Below are 24,000 nucleotides of genomic sequence, written 5' to 3'. Positions count from 1 at the left end.
GAAGCGTTAGCCTGGTGTTTCGAACGGTGAGGGGAACCGGTAGGTCACTGTTGCTTGTGTTTTCCTTCCCGAACAAACGGTAAGTCCAACAATAAATAAGAATAGATAGACATCGTTTTTTATATACTGCGGGACAAGTTAGGGATTATTTTAAATGTAGAATAGACGTCACAATTGGTTACTCACCATTGTTCTCTGAACGTAAAAAATGACTTACATTGTGAAAGACTTCTATTGTCCCTGTCCTCATGCAAGATACATTTCAAGTCAATAGGTTTATTATAGTGTTGAGAAAAATAATTTTTTATTGGTTTCTACGTATAACTTGCATAACTATAGCCTAAGTATTTTATCTTTTTCTTTAATGAAAAAATAGGTGAAACGACATTAACAAGCCTGAAATGATCATGAAATCTAAACTTTAACAACAACTTTGAGACATATAGATTACCTACTATTATGGGGCAACAATATTTAATTGAAACCTTTCGAAAATGATCTAGCTTTCGAGGCTTGTTTTAAGTTGCCTGCGACCTGTTTAAAGACTCAGGCAGCTAAAGCAAGTCTGGGACGCCAGAGAAAACTCTTCAGAAAACAGCAGCCGCCGAAAGCAACAGAACAGGAGCTGGCGGCGTGGTGAGGAGGATATTCTCTGAGTCATATCATTGCCTTATGTCTCATGTCAGTTTCTGGTCTTATCGTCACCTGGGGCAACAAATCATAGCTTGATATTCGCACGAGTAACTTAACTGTATGGAGTTATAATGGAAACATGTAACTTAATGTCTATCAATGTATAAAGATGTATGTGAAATCCAGTTCAGCGCGTGTGCAATTTTTAAGCTATTTGTATTGTGATTGAACGTGTCATTTTTAATATTAAATTATTTTCATATGTAGTGATTTAGGAATGGATAGTGATGAGTTGATCTATGCAGTGGAAAACCTTTTAAATGCTAGACTATACTTAACAAAACCCAAAAAGAGGTTGCCTACAAAGAAGATTTATTTTGCTGTACATTTTGAAGTCTAAAGTATATGCCAATTAATAAAGTTATTTTCTCCATATTTTGTTACACTGTAATCGCCTTTCATTTTTGCTGCATGTAATAACTGAATATTGACACACCTTATTAATGCTGTTAATGCTGAAACAATGTACTGTCTTTATATTCCGGCCTACTTCCTAGTGGCAGTGATTGTATGTATTTGTCATGAAACATAGAAAAATATATTATTAAGCTATTATAGCTTACTGAGATTCTGTATTATTTATAATTGTGTGGGCTGGATTGTTATTTTAGGCCTATTGTTTATTATGATGATGATGATGCTATACGATAAATGGAATGTTATCGATGTGGAAGGTAGTGAGGTACAACTTGGACGTGGACTTTGAAGGATTGCTTAAACAGTTCTATCATGGCTTTACATCAATACGCATCATAAAATACATGCTTTAAGAAATACAATATCATTACACTCCGATTGTATGCCTTATAGCCTACCTATAAACAGAAGGTCGGGGATAAAATGTTCTTGTTTTCTCAGGTGCAATGAGCCGTGTTTTGAAGGTAAATATTATTTTCCTACGTGAAATAGGACTTTGTGTTTGCAAAGAGGTAAAGAGGCGGAAAAGAGAGAGGATCTGAACTGGTTTCCATGTCAAACACTTAAATTCTCCATAGAAACTCTGATCTTAACGCGGAAACTTTATTAAACCTTGATGGTGGATTGATAAGGCCGAATTTCTCTCGCCTTCGTTTTATTGTGGAGACCAGGGAGAGATGACAGAGGTAAATTGCTCTTTTAATTAAAGCAATGCACCAGAGGAAATTGCTGTCTGAATATTGTCTCAGAGATGGGGGTTCGTGACAGTTGCCTGGAAACTTCAATCTGTCCCACATTTATTCCAGATCACAGTTGTGAGATAAAGTTTAATAAAAATCTTTGCCCGAATGAAATCCAACCCTTTCTTGAACAACAGCTACAATGAGACAGAACTGCGGAGGAAACCTTATGTTTAACATGTATCTCTCAGGTTCGTGCTTTTGTACGTACATTTCAAAATAGTATTCTTATTTTTTTTTATTCAGATGAAGGGAATGTAATCTTTAATCCTCCGGTAGTGAGGCGGCTTCCAGCAGCCTACGAGTGCTCTGCCTTTTCAATCTGAAACCCGTCTCCTCTTTTGTCGGAAATCGGATATCCTCTTTCCTGAACGCGTTTCCTGGTTTCATCCATGAAGCTTGGAGGAAGAAATCCCAAATAGCTAGAAGAAAACTGAGGCATTAGTTAGAGACTCGATTAAAGAGTACAACCATACATTTTAAATGCTCTTTTTATTATTTCAATCTAAGAGAAATATTTTATGTATAGCCTGCATAATTAGTAATGTCTTTGCGTTGTAACACAGAACAGAAATTCAAATCTAATTTAGTTTGTATACCATTTTAAAGTAGTGCTGCTTCAATAAAATTTATTTTTGTTAATGGACGGACTTTTTCTATTGTAGATCCAACAGAAAATCTGTTGAAAGAAAGCAAAGGTGCATCCTGGAGTCCCATTAATACAGGAGTACAAAAAGGTACGTGTTTTTGCATGAATTACATGCATTCCATCCATTATTATTGGCATTCCGAATGTTTTATGCATTTTTACGATTTAATTTGTTAAATAGCTACTTTAAAACCTTTATTCCAGACTCCAGTTTAGCCGTCCGCAGTCATTGATTTGATTAAAGAGAATTAAGCAGATGAAGGAAACAGATAACACAATCTTAAAAAAACGTGCTATCGAACTCCACCCCTTTTTATTCATGATTGTGCATGATTTGTTTTTGTTTTATCACATTTTCACATTAAAATACATTTATTCTGTTTTATTTTGTACTTGCAAAAACAAAGACATTGAAGAAATGTGAGCAGATTTTTGTTCAACTGATTAAAGTATTAAGTAATTATTCAGTGCTTAATTGGCCATTTATTTTTAAAATTAAGAGACGGATTTTCCAGATGTCTTTCACATGAATGCTTATGTAACCCTTATAATCATTTATTTATTGTGTTATTTTCAATAGGTAGTGGGCAGATTCAGCTATGGCAGTTTCTTCTCGAACTGCTGTCAGACAGCGCCAACATGTCCTGTATCGCCTGGGAAGGGACAAATGGAGAATTCAAGCTTATTGACCCGGATGAGGTGGCCAGGCGATGGGGCGAGCGAAAAAGCAAGCCTAACATGAACTATGACAAACTGAGCCGTGCACTGCGTTACTATTACGACAAAAACATAATGACCAAAGTTCATGGGAAGCGATACGCATACAAGTTCGACTTTCACGGATTGGCTCAGGTGTGTCACCCATCAACAACAGAACAAGCTCTTTATAAATTTCAAAGTAATTTTGCCCCGATTCCCTTTTCCGGGATTTCCAAGCTTAACCTTGTTGGTCCAGGCGTCGGTCCGTCAGGATTCTCGTATTGGCCAGGGTCGACACCGACTCTTTACCACAGCCACAATCTCCAGCCCCCTGGAACATTTGGTGCTGTGTCAGCCTCACACATCAGTTGTGTCAACAACATCAACAACCTGAATAATATCAATAACCACTACAATTGACTCGTATTAATCAACAAATAGCCTAACTAGTTTGAAATGGCCACATCATAATTCTCACAATATTAGAGTAGGTTTCTGATTCATTCAAACTCGCCACGATTACACAATGTCTTTATTCATTAAAAAAATTATCATCACGTGCGCACACTCTGAATTCTGAAAAGAGAAATCATACATGTAAGGGGTCTCATCTTGGTAGTAGTTTTAGAATTTTATAACGTATAGAAGACCAGCCTGCGAATAATTGCCGGATGATTTTCTTCCTTTAAATGTTTTCTTGCAAACACATTTCTTAAATACTATGTTAATGGGCCTTTGGGTAAATCATAAAATTAAATGACTTATTTCAGATACAATTTAAAATGTAATATTTTGTTTAATCCCTTTCACGACAAGAAGCAGTGCCCTGTCAGTACACACGTTCTCGAACATTACAGAAAAGAATACCACAAAGAGGGCAGACGTCCGTATTACCACGTCACAAACTCGTGTTGGTTCTAAATAGCATTTTTGTATCTGAACGTTCTAAAACGTTAAGTGTACGTGCCCCTGGTGTATAAAAGAGCCTATTATGAAGCTTGGTGGCTTCAAGCGCCACCAAGTGGCTGTTAATTTCACATTTACTGATTTTATCTCAAGTAGGCTTGCTATAGGTAATTCTCATAGTAGAGATGTTTATGTCTAAAACATAATATATATAATGTTGTATCGTTGACAATATATTCTCAGACGACGCCTTAAATAGTCTTCTTTTTTTGTCGACATTTAACCCGTAATGTAGCCTACGTTGGTAGCACATTACAATGCGTCTCCTTTAGTTTGGGACATACATTTTGCGCACAGATTTAACATTTTTTACGCACAAAAACTTAAATTGACCGATCAAATCTGAAACCACAAGAAATTATGTCTTAGAAGTTGTCAATATTAAAGGCTATTATAATTCAGAAAATGGTTTAAAAATTAGGCATTTAGTTTATTATCCCATTATTACATAATCGCAAACGGGGCATGCAGACCTATTGCCCTATTGCCTGTAGATGGTCATGTAACACTTTTACATAAAGGTATTAATTAAATCGAATTTGTTCTGTCGTTGTTTGAAGCATACTGTAGCCAAAAAAAAACATGTAATTTAATAAATCAAGTGTTATTTGTAAATTGACGTTTTATGTAATTTCTTTCGGCTTATTAACCAACTGTTAAGTGTGACCAAATGAACAGCACTACAACTGTGGAAATTCTAATTTCTCACACCTATGACGTCGAAGCTACCGATTATACCGAAATTTAATCGGGCCTACTGTAGTTGAGATTAGTTACATTTTGTGAAATTAGGAAGTTATATTATTTAAGTAGTCTAAAGAAATTCTGGAATAATGACTGAATGTATGAAAATGTGTTTTGGGTTCATCAGTCATGCTGGAATTTGAAGTATGAGATGATTTTCCAAGTGCACACCTTTTTGCTGATGCTGATGATCTATTATGCCATTCAGTAAATTACATGGTACATTTCGCGCTGCATTGTTTTCTTCCGAATGGTGGTGCCTCTGCATACAGCATATACTGTGTGCTTTACATGTGCAATTTGACAGAACTTTATTTAAAAAAAAAACAGGAGTTCCAAGTGCTATCCTGTTTCGCGGGAGAACCGTTTTGTTTTACATTAAATATAGATACATTTAAAGTAATTAAAAATACGTTTTTTGCCTTCATTGCTCTGGACAATATTATTGGACACAGGTTGAATCTGGTGGGCCCTGGTCACCACGTTAGCACCTGGTATAAACAAGGCATAACATGAATCCTTTATTTGAATCTTATCCTGACCTTGCTGATTTGAACATTTACAATTTGATTACAATAAATCACAAGAATGAAGGAGGCAAGTTAAGACCTGTTTATACAGAGTGCTGTCATGTAATCAGGATGAAGGAATCTGCTCACAAGTTGAGCCTGGGTTAAAAGTAGAGCATTATCTAGAGAACAGGTTAACATTCTGAAAATGTGTAAATGTACTTAGCTTTTATGGATGATTCTGACCATGGGACAGAATAATTTATCATGACTGTTGTTTTATTACGCTGAGATGGACTGGTAGTCTGTATAGTTGTGTTGCAAATGGTACCCAGTTCTGTATGTAGTGCACCACTTTGAACAGGGCCCATTAGATACAACCTAACTGTGTCCAATGACAACATCCTGAGCAACGAAAGTGAAAGGTTTCCAGAGATAAAACCAAAACGTGTTTTACCACAAAATGGGATAGTACTTGGAACAGTGGCTCATGTATCAGTCCTACAGTTCATGATGTAACACACACAGGAGATCTGATGTATGTAGCGGTGTAGCACCCCCCTGTGGCTGTAAATAATAGTTTCCTAATGAACTGCAAATCACAACAGATCATCAGATTGTTGATGATCTATTTTGATTTGTATAGAGAGAAACAACAACGATTTGGGCACCTGGAAAATCTATCATGAACTAGCAGTGTTTTTCGAATGTTCAGTCCTATTTATATCTGGTGCTTACGTTTTCATTGTTGTGATCTTTTCCACATACTGTTACTGCCACACATTTTAAGATGGGTGTAAATGATTTAAACTCACATTGTGATCTGACTGGTCAGGTCTAATAGGTGTAAACTACCATTTCAGGACTATGTTGGAATCAGTTGTAAACTGGGCTTTTTAGAACACCATGGCATTTAGCACACTCAAGTCTACTCATTTGGCATTTATGAAATGCAAATATTGATGTGAGGTTATGATGTTCAGAGAAAGAAAAAAACAAAATTTAAACAAAGGAAAATGCTTCATCCTAGTTAAATTTACATTTTACCAGCTCCATGATTAACAGTAAACAAGAAGATACATTGATTTAATACATGTACCCTCGTCAGATAGCCAGTACTTAATGAAGGATTACTAAGCCGTTACACAACCTGCTTTTGAGTGTTTAGCGGTGTTAAGTAGTCATTTGAAAGCCAAAAAACAACCGTTCGTTCACTGTCTGTGGAGCTGGTTTGATTCTGTATTTGAAGAATGGCTCCTGCTTGGTTATATTTTGTGAAGAGGCTGATAAGAGCACAGCAGTGTGTGTGTGACCTGAATATCAACAGAGCCACCGGGGACCATATCCTCTATTGATGGCAGGCAGGGAGCTACACTGGAGAACCCAGATGCATTTCAAATCCCCTTCCTCGCCTCCCTGTGTGTACACATTGCCAGGCCAACAGAGGCCGAGGCATGAGCTCATTCTCTCTTCCTGTCGCCACTGTCACCCACTTAAAGGAAGGGATCCTACAGCAATGAAACTCAATGAACATTCAATGAAAATTCGTGAAATTCTTAAGGACGCAAATAAGAACACATTAAGCAAGATGCATGGTTACTGTATCAAACAGTTTAAAGCTATGTTAAAAGCAAGCAGTGGAAATGTGAATCTTTAAATTTGGTACTACATTTTAATTTCAAGGCAAAATGATTGTCTGACACTGTCTCACACAGAATTAGTGCTGTTGTTATAACAGCAGGTTAGTGATTGTTTGTGTTTGTTTGTACATTTTGGGTTGACCTTTGGGGCTGGACATTTGTTTTGGAAATTCCCCTAGGCAATTCACACAGGTAATGTGTTCTTAAAGACAGAGTGCACCTTGGAGTTAATCTGCACCTTATCCGTGCTAAGTAGAATCCAGCATCCCTCATCTTAGATAGTATATAGGAGGTTGGAAAATGTTCAACGCACTAATCAATAAGATCCCTGCCTTTCTTTTCCCCTTGTACAATGTATTTATGTCTATTCATGTGACATTATCTCTATTTTCAGTTAGCCTGGAATGAACCTCTGCATTAATTTGTAATATTAAATGTTTAAAAATGAAAACTGAACTGAACTGAACTTTGTCAGAATGTGTCCTTTGCCCGCTCATTTCAGCCATTACCAATGGTCACTGAATTTAGTGCATTTGTTTGTTTATGAGCATGAGGATGGTGTTATCACGATTGGTGGTGTGCTAAAGCTGCTGTGTTGGTCTGGTCCAGTCAGGGCCAACCCTCTAACCACTGGGAGGTATGCAAGAGCTCATCCAAATTGTGTGAGTCACACAAGTCATATGTAAATGTTGCTTCACACTCTGTTAAAAGATGGGACATCTTGTTGAGGAATGCTTTGAGCTCAAGACATTAGATGCACTTTGTTCTGTATCAACTTCTGCTTCAACTGACTTAATAGGTTAATCCCTGTGAATTGTGCTTACCTTTTTCATTTGACTGTTCATGTTTGAACTATAAGCAGAAAATTGCCTTTTGTAAAAACATTTCCTTTAGATTATGTCACTGTATAATATTTAAACATCTAACACAGATCATTTAGTTAGATTTAATACATGGTTTTAGAGGCATAATTTTTTTTTGTAGTGGTTTAATATATACAGGTGCTGGTCATAAAATTAGAATATCATCAAAAAGTTGATTTATTTCAGTAATTCCATTCCAAAAGTGAAACTTGTATAATTTATACATTCATTCCACAAAGACTAATATATTTCAAGTGTTTATTTCTTTTAATTTTGATGATTATAACTGACAACTAATGAAAACCCCAAATTCAGTATCTCAGAAAATTTGAATATTGTGAAAAGGTTCAATATTGAAGACACCTGGTGCCACACTCTAATCAGCCAATTAACCCAAAACACCTGCAAAGGCCTTTAAATGGTCTCTCAGTCTAGTTCTGTAGGCAACACAATCATGGGGAAGACTGCTGACTTGACAGCTGTCCAAAAGACGACCATTGACACCTTGCACAAGGAGGGCAAAACACAAAAGGTCATAGCTAAAGAGGCTGGCTGTTCACAGAGCTCTGTGTCCAAGCACATTAATAGAGAGGTGAGGGGAAGTAAAAGATGTGGTAAAAAAAAGTGTACAAGCAATAGGGATAACCGCACCCTGGAGAGGATTGTGAAACAAAACCCATTCAAAAATGTGGGGGAAATTCACAAAGAGTGGACTGCAGCTGGACTCCGTGCTTCAAGAACCACCACGCTCAGACATATGCAAGACATGTGTTTCAGCTGTCGCATTCCTTGTGTCAAGCCACTCTTGAACAAGACACAGCGTCAGAAGCGTCTCGCCTGGACTAAAGACAAAAAGGACTGGACTGCTGCTGAGTTATGTTCTCTGATGAAAGGAAAATTTTTCATTTCCTTTGGAAATCAAGGTCCCAGAGTCTGGAGGAAGAGAGGAGAGGCACAGAATCCACGTCGCTTGAAGTCCAGTGTAAAGTTTCCACAGTCAGTGACGGTTTGGGGTGCCATGTCATCTGCTGGTGTTGGTCCACTGTGTTTTCTGAGGTCCAAGGTCAACGCAGCCGTCTACCAGGAAGTTTTAGAGCACTTCATGCTTCCTGCTGCTGACCAACTTTATGGAGATGCAGATTTCATTTTCCAACAGGACTTGGCACCTGCACACAGTGCCAAAGCTACCAGTACCTGGTTTAAGGACCATGGTATCCCTGTTCTTAATTGGCCAGCAAACTCGCCTGACCTTAACCCTATTGAAAATCTATGGGTTATTGTGAAGAGGATGATGCAATACGCCTGACCCAACAATGCAGAAGAGCTGAAGGCCACTATCAGAGCAACCTGGGCTCTCATAACACCTGAGCAGTGCCACAGACTGATTGACTCCATGCCACACCGCATTGCTGCAGTAATTCAGGCAAAAGGAGCCCCAACTAAGTATTGAGTGCTGTACATGCTCATACTTTTCATGTTGATACTTCTCAGTTGGCCAACATTTCTAAAAATGCTTTTTTTGTATTGGCCTTAAGTAATATTCTAATTTTCAGAGATACTGAATTTGGGATTTTCATTAGTTGTCAGTTATAATCATCACAATTTGAAATATATCAGTCTGTGTGTAATGAATGAATATAATATAGAAGTTTCACTTTTTGAATGGAATTACTGAAATAAATCAACTTTTTGATGATATTCGAATTTTATGACCAGCACCTGTATTTCAACTCATGCTGACCTGTTGGTTAGAACCAGACCATAATTTCCAACAAAATGTCCTGTTATAAATCTTTCTGATAAGAACAGGGACATATAAAGTTCCACTTGTATGTTTTTCTTAAATTCTACCATGTTTTACCTATCCCTAAGCCATGCAGCAAACTAAACACAGCTGATGTTTTTAAAGAATAAGTTACAGTGGGGAGAACAAGTATTTGATACACTGCCGATTTTACAGGTTTTCCCTCTTACAAAGCATGTAGAAGTCTGTCATTTTTATCATAGGTATTCTTCAATTTTGAGAATCTAACAAAAATCCAGAAAATCACATTGTATGATTTTTAAGTAATTAATTTGCATTTTATTGCATGACATAAGTATTTGATACATCAGAAAAGCAGAACTTTATATTTGGTACAGAAACCTTTGTTTGCAATTACAGAGATCATATGTTTCCTGTAGTTCTTGACCAGGTTTGCACACACTGCAGCAGGGATTTTGGCCCACTCCTCCATACAGACCTTCTCCAGATCCTTCAGGTTACAGGGCTGTCGCTGGGCAATACAGACTTTCAGCTCCCTCCAAAGATTTTCGATTGGGTTCAGGTCTGGAGACTGACTAGGCAACTCCAGGACCTTGAGATGCTTCTTGCGGAGCCACTCCTTAGTTGCCCTGGCTGTGTGTTTCGGGTCGTTGTCATGCTGGAAGACCCAGCCACGACCCATCTTCAATGCTCTTACTGAGGGAAGGAGGTTGTTGGCCAAGATCTCGCGATACATGGCCCCATCCATCCTCCCCTCAATACAGTGCAGTCGTCCTGTCCCCTTTGCAGAAAAGCATCCCCAAAGAATGATGTTTCCACCTCCATGCTTCACGGTTGGGATGTTGTTCTTGGGGTTGTACTCATCCTTCTCTTCCTCCAAACACAGCGAGTGGTGTTTAGACCAAAAAGCTCAATTTTTGTCTCATCAGACCACATGACCTTCTTCCATTCCTCCTCTGGATCATCCAAATGGTCATTGGCAAACTTCAGACGGGCCTAGACATGCGCTGGCTTGAGCAGGGGGACCTTGCGTGTGCTGCAGGATTTTTATCCATGACGGCGTAGTGTGTTACTAATGGTTTTCTTTGATACTGTGGTCCCAGCTCTCTTCAGGTCATTGACCAGGTCCTGTCGTGTAGTTCTGGGCTGATCCCTCACCTTCCTCATGATCATTGATGCCCCACGAGGTGGGATCCGTGATGTCCTTACACAGCTCTCTGGTCTTGGCCATTGTGGAGAGGTTGGAGTCTGTTTGATTGGGTGTGTGGACAGGTGTCTTTTATACAGGTAACGAGTTTAAGCAGGTGCAGTTAATACAGGTAATGAGTAGAGAACAGGAGGGCTTCTTAAAGAAAAACTAACAGGTCTGTGAGAGCCGGAATTCTTACTGGTTGAAGTGTACCTTTAAAAAATTACAGACTTCTACATGCTTTGTAAGTAGGAAAACCTGCAAAATCAGCAATGTATCAAATACTTATTTTCCCCACTGTATGTGCTTTGATTGTGATGTAAATGTGCTTTTCGTAATATTATTTAGGAGCTAGAAAAATAGATTTTAGTGAAAGAATAGTCATTGCAGAGAGTCCTTCACATAGTTACTTAGATCCCCACCTTTGGAATGCTAGTGTTGGATGCTGTAAATGGAAATGCTAATGTTGGATGATGTACATGGAAATGCTAATGTTGGATGCTGTAAATGGAAATGCTAATGTTGGATGCTGTAAATGGAAATGCTAATGTTGGATGCTGTAAATGGAAATGCTAATGTTGGATGCTGTAAATGGAAATGCTAATGTCGGGAAATCAAATTGGAATTATGAAGGATTGTGTTGTGCTTGTATTTCATTTTCTGTGTTCTCATGATAGTGAAATATTATTAACAACCTATGTTATCATGATATATTTGGATTGAAATCCATATATTTCAAACACGGGAGAATCCAGTATCATGTCATGTTATATTTCTACTGTATTTGCTGTGATGAATCCTTTTCTGAGTCTCTCAAAACAGAGATGCAACATCAAATGAGTATTGGATCCCGTGGATTGGACGGGGACTATATGTTCACCAAATCTCCTGATGGAGAGAATAGAGGACTATACAGCTGAATATTGGCATTCAGGTTGGTCAGTACACCAAGGACCTCACTGAGGTCCTCAGTGTCTGTTGAGGAAGAGTGGGAGTGTATTCAATAAAAAAAAAGCATATGTTGGTGTCCTGCTTAACATTTGCTTCTCTAAAGATCTGGAACATCAGGTGTGGACCATCAGCCCCACCCTCCTGAGCTCACCTGGAGAGGTGTAAAACTCTGAGTGAACTGGAATGTAACTAAATGCATGATCTTGCAGTGTTTGGATTTGACTTGTTCCCCATGAAGGGATGAATAGTCTGATATGCTTTATTGTACTATATGGGTTATGGATCAAACTTTACAAGAACATTGTAGAATGTTTGTCTGTGCTGCACAATTGACAACAACAGATGGTAACGCTCAATCCATTTGGTTATTTTGCATTGGTTAAGATGGACAGTTCCTGTCCTTTGTGTTCTTTATATTAGGCAGTGGCGTCGTTAGGCCTGGGCGTCCAGGGCTATAGCCCCGGATCTCAAATTTACCAAAAAAAATAAAATAAATAGCCCCTGATCTATTCATCTATAATTACAATCTCGCATTATGACAATGTGAACATGTAGGCCGCTAGCACGTACAACGAAATGTTCACACACTGTGTGGAAGGTTTTGAGTGAGGAACAGAAGGGTTAAAATTAAGAGACCACTGCAAATTGAACGCTTCTGTTCCTCACTCAAAACTTTCATTTTCAACTTTTTTGGAGAGGAAAGAAAAAGGTGCTGTGGTCTCTTAATTTTTCCCAAAGCTGTGTAATATACATTTATCACAAAGGTTATATTCCCTTACACTCACTTTCCCAGCTGTCCCTCCAGTAACCTTGTGGTTAACTTTCAATCATCCCTTCTACGATGCCAGCCCTGCCAGCTCTATATATAACAGCTTTAATGGAGAGGGAGACAGATCCTTTATTCAATTGTGACCCAGTTCTGCTGTCTTTGAGCTTTTAAAAAACCCTTTAATTCAGGTTTTTGGGACTGGTTCCTGCTGGGACCACCCATACAACAAAAATGGAAACATTCATGACTCTACATTTCTTTGAATAAACGTGTTTGCTTTATTGCATATATAAAATCTTGATATTTTAAAATAATCACCATATAGTAAGCCTGGGTGTGCCCTTATTACAAAAATGTGTTCGTCATGTGAGACTGCTCTGTTATAATTTTCTACTTAAACGCTTGTTGTTGATGCGATTCCATTAAGCAGAACTCCTGAGGTTTCACTCTACACTTGTGATCCTGGTTTGCTTTCCTGCCCCATCGTTTGAAAGTCTGGTGACATTGTCAAATAACACATTTTTGTGATGAACCATCATTGCACCTTGTATTCAGGCGGTTCGAATGTTAATTGTGGGCGTTATCAGTGGTTATCAGCCTCATAGATATTGGTCAGAAGGGGCCTGCTAGCCTACTGGTAGGCTACTGGTAGGCTCAGTAGGCTGTTATCATCCATTCGCATGGTTAATTTAGTATTTAGATAATTTAGTATTGACGAAATCATCACAGTTTAAAGGCTCTCATTTTAATGTTCTTACCTGTAGACTTACCCTAACCCTAACCTTAACCCATTTTAATGGTCTTAACTGTAGCCACGACCTGAATTTGTCTGGGATTGGATCTGGAGTCTTCTTGTGTATTTATCTGTGATTTACCATGCGAATGGATGATAACAGCCTTCTGAGCCTACCGGTAGGCATAGCAGGCCCCTTCTGACCCATATCTATGAGGCTGATAACCACTGATAACCCATTCAATCCAATGATAACATTCAAACCGTGTTGTATTCTGGGATGAGTTCATAACCCTGTCACATGTTGTAAAACACTTAGTGTTCAAGGGTAAAAACAAAATCTGTATTTGAGTTTGATTACTATAAATAGTCAGATAATTGTCATGTTTAGCTGTTTATATTATCGTTGAGACAAAAATATATGTTACGTTTATTGCAATTTATTATTGATGTTGAGTTGACTGTAGTCAAATCAATTATTCTGGTCTTTTGAACCATCCTAAATAAAGGCTAACACAGTCAAACCAAAAGTGGAAAAAGGAACATGAGAGATTATGGTCTGTTTTTTCACTCTCCTAATCTCTCCAATAAGATTATATCTATTTGCATACAACTGGACTCACTTAGTATGGAACAGTCAGCTGTAGCTATATGTGGATGTGGGTTCTTAATCCAGCTAAGCCCATTTTACCATGAATGAGTTCAGGTAGAAGACTACACGGGGTGTGTGGATGGACGCATTTGTGAATGGTGCCTGAAAAGCTTTGTTTGTCAGTGACAAAGGTGACAGGTAAAATGTATGCTTTATTAGGAACTGATTCTCCTTGCTGAAAATATAGAATTACTTATACTTTTAGAAAGGAAACCAGAAACAACCAAAACAAATGCTCCCTGAATTTTGTAAAATCTAAATGTTTATTAATGCTCCTCTCCAGTGATCACGCCCTGTGTTTGGTGTCTGTGATTAAAACAAAATGGCATGCTTCTGTTGAATTGTGGTTGCTGCTGATGATGTCTCAGACAGCTTAGCGAAGTAATTTCCTATGTTTAAAACAATTAGCCTATAATGTAAAAAGGAACTAAATAAATAAATATATATATTAATATACAGTACCTCTAATAACAATTATGTCAAGACAGTGAAGAATTGTTCTGTTTTGACATGTCTGTACTGCAAACGGTTGGGTTTGAAATCAAACAATTACTATGAGATTGACATACAGAGTCTCAGCTTTTATTTAAGGTGTTTCGTGTACATGCGTTTCACCATTTAGCAATGACAACGCATAGTCTGCTCCAGATGCTTGAAATCTTACATGCTGATGCTCCGCCAGGTCGGTACAGCAGCCATCCTAAATTGCTTGAGGTCTTCCTGCCTACATTATCTTCAGCTAATGAAACCCATGTTCCTTTAACTTGGCCCAACAAGAATTTCCTCTTTTTGACCAAATAATATATGGACCTTTTATGGCAATATGTAATGGGTCATTATTCTGCTGGATAATGAAGTTTGGAGGATTTGCATGTTCTTTAGCAGACAATGGTGCAGCTTTAGACTAAGAATAAACTGAATAAACTGTAATTCACATGGAGATTTTCAACTGAGTTAGATTTTTAGTCCAGGACTTGAGAATCTGTGACTGAGAGAATGGGAAGATGTTTCTTTATACTTAATCATTTTTACTGCTGCTGGAGTTAGCAATTACACCATCAAACGAGACAAGTGAGACATCTCCAGTAGCAACGATACATGATGGTGATTCTCGTTATGTAGTCACCTGATCAGCTTTACGTTGCTATGTTAATGTGATAGGAGAGTAGGGTCAGTTCTCCTTCCCAATTGTAAACCCTTGCTAATCTAAAGAATGCACTCTCAAAATGTTCCTTGTTTACTGCTCAGTTTAAACTGAAGGATGAATGAAGAACATGAGGTCTTGGACCACACCTCAGGGGTACCAGGCTTGAAAGACTCACCTGATCATGATTCTCATTATATAGTCACCTGATGATGATTCTCATTATATAGTCACCTGATGATGATTCTAATGATGTAGTCACCTGATGGTGATTCTCATTATATTATCCCCTGATGATGATTCATATTATGTAGTCACCTGATGATGATTCTAATTATGTAGTCACCTGATGATGATTCTCATTATGTAGTCACCTGATGATGATTCTCATTATGTAGTCACCTGATGATGATTCTCATTATGTAGTTACCTGATGATGATTCTCATTATATAGTCACCTGATGATGATTCTCATTATATAGTTACCTGATGATGATTCTCATTATGTAGTCACCTGATGATGATTCTCATTATATAGTCACCTGATGATGATTCTCATTATATAGTCACCTGATGATGATTCTCATTATATAGTCACCTGATGAGGATTCTCATTATGTAGTCAGCTGATGATGATTCTCATTATATAGTCACCCGATGATGATTCTCATTATATAGTCACCTGATGAGGATTCTCATTATGTAGTCACCTGATGATTATTCTAATGATGTAGTCACCTGATGATGATTCTCATTATATTATCCCCTGATGATGATTCTCATTATGATGAATAGTACTGATGGTCATATTCGTTTGATGGAGTAACTAAATGCGACACTGACACCAAACTTTTGTAAAATAATTTGTAACTAATGATTTAAGTTGCAGATCATATGGACTTAGAAAATGTCTCCCATTTAAGTGACTGCTACCCCCAGTACACTTGTGTTGCTGCAGTACAGGACCAAAAGCAACCAACTGCTATTTCAGCATTTGTTCTTTATCTTCCCCTCTTTTCTGCTCTATAAAGCATAAAGAAAAGCCTGACATTTAGATTTTTGAAGCAATACATTTTGATATGAGCAATATGTGATGGCTAAAGAAGCCTTGAAAAACCTAATGCGGCCTATATCTATTGCCAGTTTTCATAAAATGAGCTGCAGTGTATTGTTCATCGTACATTCAGACACTGTGGATCACTGTTCTTTGATCAACATTGAGACTCTGCAGTGTTGCTGTTCAGACCACACTTGATGTATAAATGCGGCCTAGTCATTCAGTAATCCACTGGTTATTATGGAGATGAGGGGGAGGAGAGTAACGTGCTGCCAGGAAACCACCAGACCATGGTTGCATCTTAACCAGCACCCTATTTAATGCACAACTTTTAACAAGATAGGAACTCTGATCAAAAGTAGGGCACTTTAGGGAATAGGTTGCCATTTGGGACACAGTCCTGGATTATAACCACCTATGGGCCAGCAGAGCTGACTGCAACCAGCACCATAGTCACCCTGATACTCCTGACAAACTACAGAAAATTCTAACTCATCAACTGGAGAAGACCACATTGTATTCAGAAATGCTGAGGAATTCCCTAATTTCAAACCTCTGGCTGTTGTATAGATGTAAGCATCATATTGTATACTCATAAACATTCAAAGAGATTTCATAGAAAACGGTAACTGTCATTCTGCTAGATAAGAAAATATGTTACATTAAAATCATATGAAAAGTTTGAACAAGTTATTGTCATGACCTCAATAGGTTTCCAGCGTCATATGCTTATCTTCTGAATATTTTAACAAGGTTTCCGGTGCCTCTGTAACAACTGATAATAAACTCAGTTTCCAATAATATAATAACTGACGAATACACGCTATTAATGTCAATTGTTATCAAACATTTTAATATGCTTAATGCATGAAGTAATAAATTGTTTTGTGCATAATGTGATAATAAATAAATACAATATTACATAAGGCCACCAGAAATGGATTTGTAGTGTGTAAAGAAGTGTATAGAAGTTTGAGCAAACATACAATGTACAAATAAGCATGTAAAGAAAAAAGTCATAGAGGGGCCTGTTGGAGGCAAGATGATCATGAAAACAAATTCTGGAAGATTATTGGAAACAATGTACTCACATTATAATGTTTAAGATAGCCTGCGCGCAATATCCTGCTGAATGAGGCCAATGCCATCAGAAAATACATGGCGATGAAAGTGCACACATGGTCTGCCACAATTCTTAGGTAGGTGGTATGTGTCAAAGTAACATCCACATGAATGGCAGGACCCAAGGTTTCCCAGCAGAACATTGCCCAAAGAATCACACTGCCTCCATTGTCTTGCCTTCCCACAATGTATCCTGGTGCCATGTGTTCTCCAGGTAGTCAACGCACACGCACCCGGCCATCCACATGATGTAAAAGAAAACGTGATTTATCAGACCAGGCCACCTTCTTCCATGGTCCAGTTCTAAAGCTCACGTGCCCATTGTAGGGGCTTTTGACAGTGGACAGGGGTCAGCACGGGCACCCTGACTGGTCTGCAGCTACACAGCCCCATACAAAACAAACTGCGATGCATTGTGTGTTCTAACACCTTTCTATCAGGACCAGTATTCACTTTTTCAGCAATTTTGAGCTAGAGTAGCTCATCTGTTGGATTGGACCACACAGGCCACCCTTCGCTCCCCATGTGCATCAATGAGCCTTGGACCACTTTTGATAGGTACTGACCACGGCAGACCGGGAACACCCCACAAGGGCTGGAGATTTGGAGATGCTCTGACCCATTCGTCAAGACATCATAACTTGGCCCTTGTCAAAGTTGCTCAGATCCTTACGCTTGCCCATTTTTCCTGCTTCTAACACATTTTAAGGACATAACTTTAAGGACAGAATGTTCACTTGCTGCCTAATATATCCCACCCACTGACAGGTCCCATGATAACAAGATTATCAACGTTATTGACTTCACCAATCAGAGGTCATAATGTTATGGCGGATCAGTATATATTGTAACCCTATACCTAAGTGACCCTTTAGTCCCCAATCAAATTCTAGAATGCCGCTGTAGATTATTGAGAATTTTCCTCACACACTTCAAAACAGATTCAAACAGCACAAAACCATGAACAAATTACAACTACAAGTTTACTAGGGTTGTTAAGAGCACATATTATTCTTCACTTTGACACCAAATGTATGTAACTTGGAATAATATAACTGGTTTAATTCCTGGTGCTAACATGTTTGAGGAGATGAGACTTGTATTGTTATTTGATTTTGATCATCTTCCACTGAGCACCACTGACTCATGACTTCATCAACAGTCTTACACAGAATCAGTTTAAAAAAAAATACAATTAATTTAAATACAGGAAGGGTTCAGCTTAATTGAGCACAATCAGAACACAGTAGATGGATTTGTAATGCATTCACAGAGGCATTAGATAATTGATTGGATTAAAATCTAAAATGTTGGAGCAAGGTGTAAACCAGGCTTCTTCCACCCTGTAGAAAGAAATGTGATTATTGAAAGACGATCAAACCAACACTCTTATATTTGGATACTGTTATAGATATAATATGTAAAGTGCGGGGTATGCATATTGATGCTGCAGTGTAGATTAACGCGTTGCACAACTAGGATGCATATAGCCGGCAGATAAAGGCTTAGGAATTGAAATTGGATGAGACTGCATTCAGGACAACCTCGCCTTAGCAACTACATCCCTTTCCACTCCTTGTTCTGGTAAACCAGATCCATTGCATAGCACTGATACCTTGTAGAAGGCAATAGGTCTGTCCAGGGAGAAATATTCAATACCAGAGCAAGCACTCTCTCTCTCTCTCTCTCTTCTCTTTCAGTCTCTTTATTCTTATATACACATACACGGGAATGTACTTAAAGTTAAAAGGTATATCATGTATTTACAGTCCACTAAAGAATCATTTAATTTTTTTATTTTATGTTTCCAAACTGATCTCCAGAAATGAGAAATATTCCCAGAGGTGTTTATTGTTCTAAGCACATAATCACATTGTTTGAAAAACCTGTGTATGATCCAACATACAAAGCAAATAAGCACAAGTAACAGATTTGCTAACAGTGAACAAATTCAGTCAAAGAAAAGGACGTCTTCTCTGGGAGTCCAGTGCTTCGGAGAACAATACTTTTACCACGACACTAAATGTAGAAATAAAGGAAATGCTTCACTGTTATTGAATGGGAACTCATTTAAATTATTACTAATACATAGTATTGCCACTTGCCAGGGCCTTCTTTCAGACTGTGCAAATAGCTGCATATCAACTCCAATGTTGCAGAGTAACAGAAGATGGAGATACACCAATAATGCTGAAAAGAAACTGCGAAGTTAGCCCAGTAACTCTTGTACTTGTACAATTTAACACAAAGGGCTAAATAAATACATAAACCAGATTAACTATTATTTTCTATGTTGCTTTAACCAGCAATCACATAAACAAATTGTTAAACGCAAAACAAAATCTGCTAATCAGTTTAAAAATAAATATTTGATGTAAACCAGTTTTCAGTCTACCGATTTTGGCACAAATGACAGTAAACAATTTCTTTACTAGCAGGCTACATCCCTTTTTGTAGTCTCCTCTCCAAAGGACTAGCATTGCCTTCAATAGGATGCGTACGGCCATCCAGTACCTTGGATAGCTCCGCCTCTCGGCCCATAACATAGGCTATTGACGTCTAAAACACAAAAGCACTGCAAAATTGAAAATTTTGAGGCAATTACAAAATTACTGTAACCATTTATTATGGTGTCCCTGTGATGATCCTACCCTTTTTTTTGCAAACATGGATAGGCCTACAGCTGAAATACTTTAGCATGCATTTAATTAATCGTTGTCCGAAGGCTACAATAGTAGTAATTGTTTTCAACAAAAGACCACATGAATTCTCTCGAAACTAATAGGTAGTACTTTCCAAATGTAGAAGGCCTATGGCTGGAATACTGTTAGGCTAAATATTGTTTTGAATTCACGATTCCATTGTTTGTGAAAAAATCGTCTGAGTTTTCGTTTTAACGGTCCAAGTCTTTGTCTTTTGACTCTCCTTCATCTTTCAGCTCTTGAAACACCTGCGTGAAAAAGTGCGGGTCTGCATTTAACTGCAACATTTTGGCACTCGTGTTATTGATGATGTTCACAGAACTATCCCAAAAATCCTCCTCTTTGGCCATTACCATGAACGGTTTCAAAGGGTAAGATATCTCGCAACCCATATAAGAGTAGGATAGAAAGAGACAGAGCAGAAAGATGCCGTGGAGTTCAAATGCGTTGTCAATATCGTTGGGTATCGATTCCTTACAGAGCAAGTAGACGAAAACCAGGTTAGCTGGTGTAATGAATCCTTGGTCCTGCCAGCCTTGGAGGAGAAGGGTTCGATCGACATTTCGGAACCACAGGATTACTTCACTACAAGTGATCTTAACTTTGTAGCATCTCCGGCACATGAATTCTCCCAGGCAGCGCAACAGTTCCCCTGTCGACGCCTGGATAATCACCCGCCTTGGTGAGAGGATGCTTCCTTGGCTAGGTTGCTTTTGGACAGGTAAGAGCTTAACATTCTCAGAGGGGATCTGGGGTTGAGTAGGAAGAAGGCTTTGGGACGGAACCGTCGGCACTGGTACAGGATTGTCCCGGATTGGTGGCTGTGATTTCGGATTATTTTCAGTATTTAACTGGTCGTTGTGTTTGTTGCTGACCTGTGCAACGACTGGATTGACTTTCTTGTCGTTTTTGTTCTTGGTCGAGTCGCAAACCATTCTCTTAAATGTGAGGGCTGAGACAAGCATGGACGGTTTCTTTACGCTACCCGTTTTGATTGCGTGGTCACTGTCTTTTTTGCAATCCAGAAGAGTCCCCTTGTTTAATGTTGGGGATATAGACAGCACCGTTCCCATGTTTGCGGCGTATAATCTTGTAGTAGCCACAGTCTGGAGAGCAGACGTTTTTAGACAGGAGCTGCTGTGGTAGACGGCAGCGATCAAGTCTGAGCAGTCAGATTTAAATCCATTGACTATCTGGTTCCATTGCGTAAAAAGCGAAAAATAGATTATTTAGTAATCGCGTGGATATTGATGTCTGAAATTCCAGGATGCGAGTCTCGCCTGTCAAATAGTGGCTTCCACTGCAGAACACTTCCTAGCGAATACAACCAGACCGACAAAATGTAACACTCTCAGAACGATTCAGTCAATCTAAAGCATCTGGGATAATTCTATGAACGAGGATTAGCTGTTCAAGTCTGAAGATTTAGCCAATCCTCATACATAGGGGAAGATTGTCAGCTGGTTGGACCAATGAGAAAGATAATAAATGACCACTTTACATCTCATTGGATAGACATTTTTAGAACACACTTCCATTGACAGATTATCTAGTATTTGAATGGGTTCAAACACAAACGTAAGAGAAATCCACTAAATGGAGTACGCTACTTAAATCAAACAATCAAAAGCATATTATTTTTTTGACACACCAAATCGGAAGTGAACTGAATCAAATAATTACACTTTACAAACGTGGACCTACCCTGCACAAGTCAATTTTAGTCATTTGAGCAGGCGTAGTACGAACAGCGCAAGTCAACATTTTAAGGGAATGAAAGACTTTTGAAGGAAGTCCATTTCATAATACTAGTAACTGTCTGTTGTGTTTGTCTTTGCATTATTGGAATTGATAAAATTTGGACTTCCCAATTATATCTTTGGAGTTTACCTGCTTTGATCTAGAATTTTGAATTGATCTACTTTGGACAACACTGGACTAATGGGAAAATGTAATAACAATTGTCAAAGTGCTTTGACAGATAACACCAGCATGAAAAAAACTACACTGCTTATATACACTGTTCAAAAATTAGGGGTCACTGAAAGAAAAGCAATTTTTTTTGCCATGGCCAGAAACAAAGAACAATCTGAATTTTGTAAGTCTATTCTAGTTCTGAGAAATGAAGTCTATTCTGGAAGAGCCGACGAATGGTCGGTAGCCGGAAGAGCCGATGGAGCGGCCGGGCCAGTAGAGGACCCCTTGGCGACTGGGACTGGAGAGGGCGCCGGGGCGGCCTCCTCAGGCTCAGGCGGTAGAGGCCACTCTTCCTCAGTCTCAGGAGGCGCGGGCTGCCGCTTCTGGCAGGTAGGAGGCGCGGGCTGCCGCTTCTGGCAGGTAGGAGGCGCGGGCTGCCGCTTCTGGCAGGTAGGAGGCGCGGGCTGCCGCTTCTGGCAGGTAGGAGGCGCGGGCTGCCGCTTCTGGCAGGTAGGAGGCGCGGGCTGCCGCTTCTGGCAGGTAGGAGGCGCGGGCTGCCGCTTCTGGCAGGTAGGAGGCGCGGGCTGCCGCTTCTGGCAGGTAGGAGGCGCGGGCTGCAGCTCCCGGGCAGCAGGGAACAGTCGGCACCATGGCACAGGCACCGGACGTAGAGGGGGCACCGTCGGGACATCCCTCAGACACCCACTCAGCCCCCCCCTAAACATTTCCTGGGGGGACCTCGGTTCAGGAGGGGACAGCGGACCGAGCGTTGGGCACCTTGCCCTCCTCTTCCTCCGGCCTCCCCTCCTGCATCTTGTCCTTCCTGCATCCTGCATATCCTGCAGGAGGCCCATAACCAGCTCCTCCTCCTGCTTGGTAAGGGGCTTGACCACACCCCACAGGTCCATGCCCCACAGCAACCCCCCAAACTCTTCTTGGGTCAACCCCCAATCTTGCTCCTCAAGGGGATCCTCCTCCACTCTCCTGTACACAGTCTTCTCATCGTCAGAGGAGAGGGAGTCAGACCCCCAATCACCCCTCCAGGTGTAAACCCTCTCTGGAGGGACTGCCTGTGGTTCCAGATTTGGTGGATCATTCTGTAATGATTGGTGGTGTGTTGCGGGAGCAAGGAACTAGGTGCAGACAGAGGTAATCGGTGTGGTTATTTTTATTTTAATAAAAAGTAACACCGAGCACAAACAAACACTATGAAAGAAATGGGCTGACTAAAGCAACAAAACGAATGCAGGTAACGGGTATACAGTACTTACAATTGACAGCAAACACAACAATGATCCACACTGTGGGGAGCAGAACACATACAAACACATACAAATTAGCAAACAGGGACCTGGTGTGAACGATAATTGAAGACATGTGACACAACAAGTCCGGGATGCATTCATGTGATGGTTGGAACTGAAGGTGTATGGAACGGTGGTGCTGCTGCTCACCGTACCATGACAACTGCAAAATAATTTTAAGCAGAAATGTGTGAAACAATGTTATTTTGGTGTCTGTAGCTTGAAAGTTAAATTTTCAAGTAATTTATGTTAATTTTGCATAAAATGCATGTATATAGTTGTGTATATGTATTTAAAAAAATCTGAATATAAATAACCAAATTTAGGCCAGTCTGAACATCTCAACAATGGTTTGGAGTTGACAGCCTGAACAGTGTAGGAGGAGATACTCATCAAAATGTCCTTATTTCTTTCTAGTCTATGGATCCTTTATTTTCAATTGAAATGAATTAGGAACTTGTTTTATTATTGTTATAATAAAAAAAGTTATACATTTTTTTCAAGTGAATTACATTGGAGCCATCGACACATCAGAGTTACTTTGGTGATGATAGCTTCAGTTATTTAAAAGAGTAATTTGTAAGATTTTCAACATATAAAATCAGGAACATGCTAGTTATATTATGAAGCATGTTGGGATAAGACGGTTTTTTAAATGGATTACTTCCCAAATAGTTTTTAATTTTTGGCATCTATAGATTATTTCATCTTACCAATGATTTTGTCTGGTTTATTTTGGTCCAGACATTTTGGTGAAGTCAAATAATTTGGGATA

At 39.1% G+C, this 24,000-nt stretch overlaps 2 protein-coding genes across 3 annotated transcripts; one reads left to right on the top strand and one right to left on the bottom strand.

Annotated features, from left to right (window-relative positions):
• Window positions 1-542: 542 nt before the first annotated feature.
• On the top strand, window positions 543-5,258 carry fev (FEV transcription factor, ETS family member). 2 transcript variants are annotated; one of them, XM_010879787.3, is made up of 3 exons: window positions 543-2,041; window positions 2,516-2,587; window positions 3,080-5,258. In XM_010879787.3, exons 1-3 carry the CDS (start codon window positions 1,993-1,995, stop codon window positions 3,616-3,618), a joined length of 660 nt encoding a protein of 219 aa, XP_010878089.1. In that variant the 5' UTR covers window positions 543-1,992; the 3' UTR covers window positions 3,619-5,258. The 2 variants fall into 2 exon arrangements, with proteins under 2 accessions (XP_010878089.1, XP_019910175.1); XM_020054616.2 differs by having other exon boundaries at window positions 543-2,053.
• A 13,823-nt stretch (window positions 5,259-19,081) lies between these two features.
• On the bottom strand, window positions 19,082-21,382 carry cdk5r2b (cyclin-dependent kinase 5, regulatory subunit 2b (p39)). Its single transcript, XM_010902932.4, has one exon. The coding sequence runs from the start codon at window positions 21,075-21,077 to the stop codon at window positions 20,196-20,198; it is 882 nt and encodes a 293-aa protein (XP_010901234.2). The 5' UTR covers window positions 21,078-21,382; the 3' UTR covers window positions 19,082-20,195.
• Between the last annotated feature and the right edge of the window lie 2,618 nt (window positions 21,383-24,000).

The sequence above is a fragment of the Esox lucius genome, chromosome 16, assembly GCF_011004845.1.
Source record: "Esox lucius isolate fEsoLuc1 chromosome 16, fEsoLuc1.pri, whole genome shotgun sequence".
In the NCBI taxonomy this organism is placed as follows: Eukaryota; Metazoa; Chordata; class Actinopteri; order Esociformes; family Esocidae; genus Esox; species Esox lucius.
The sequence above is the reverse complement of the archived record's forward strand: the minus strand, read 5'-3'. Positions and strand labels throughout refer to the sequence as shown.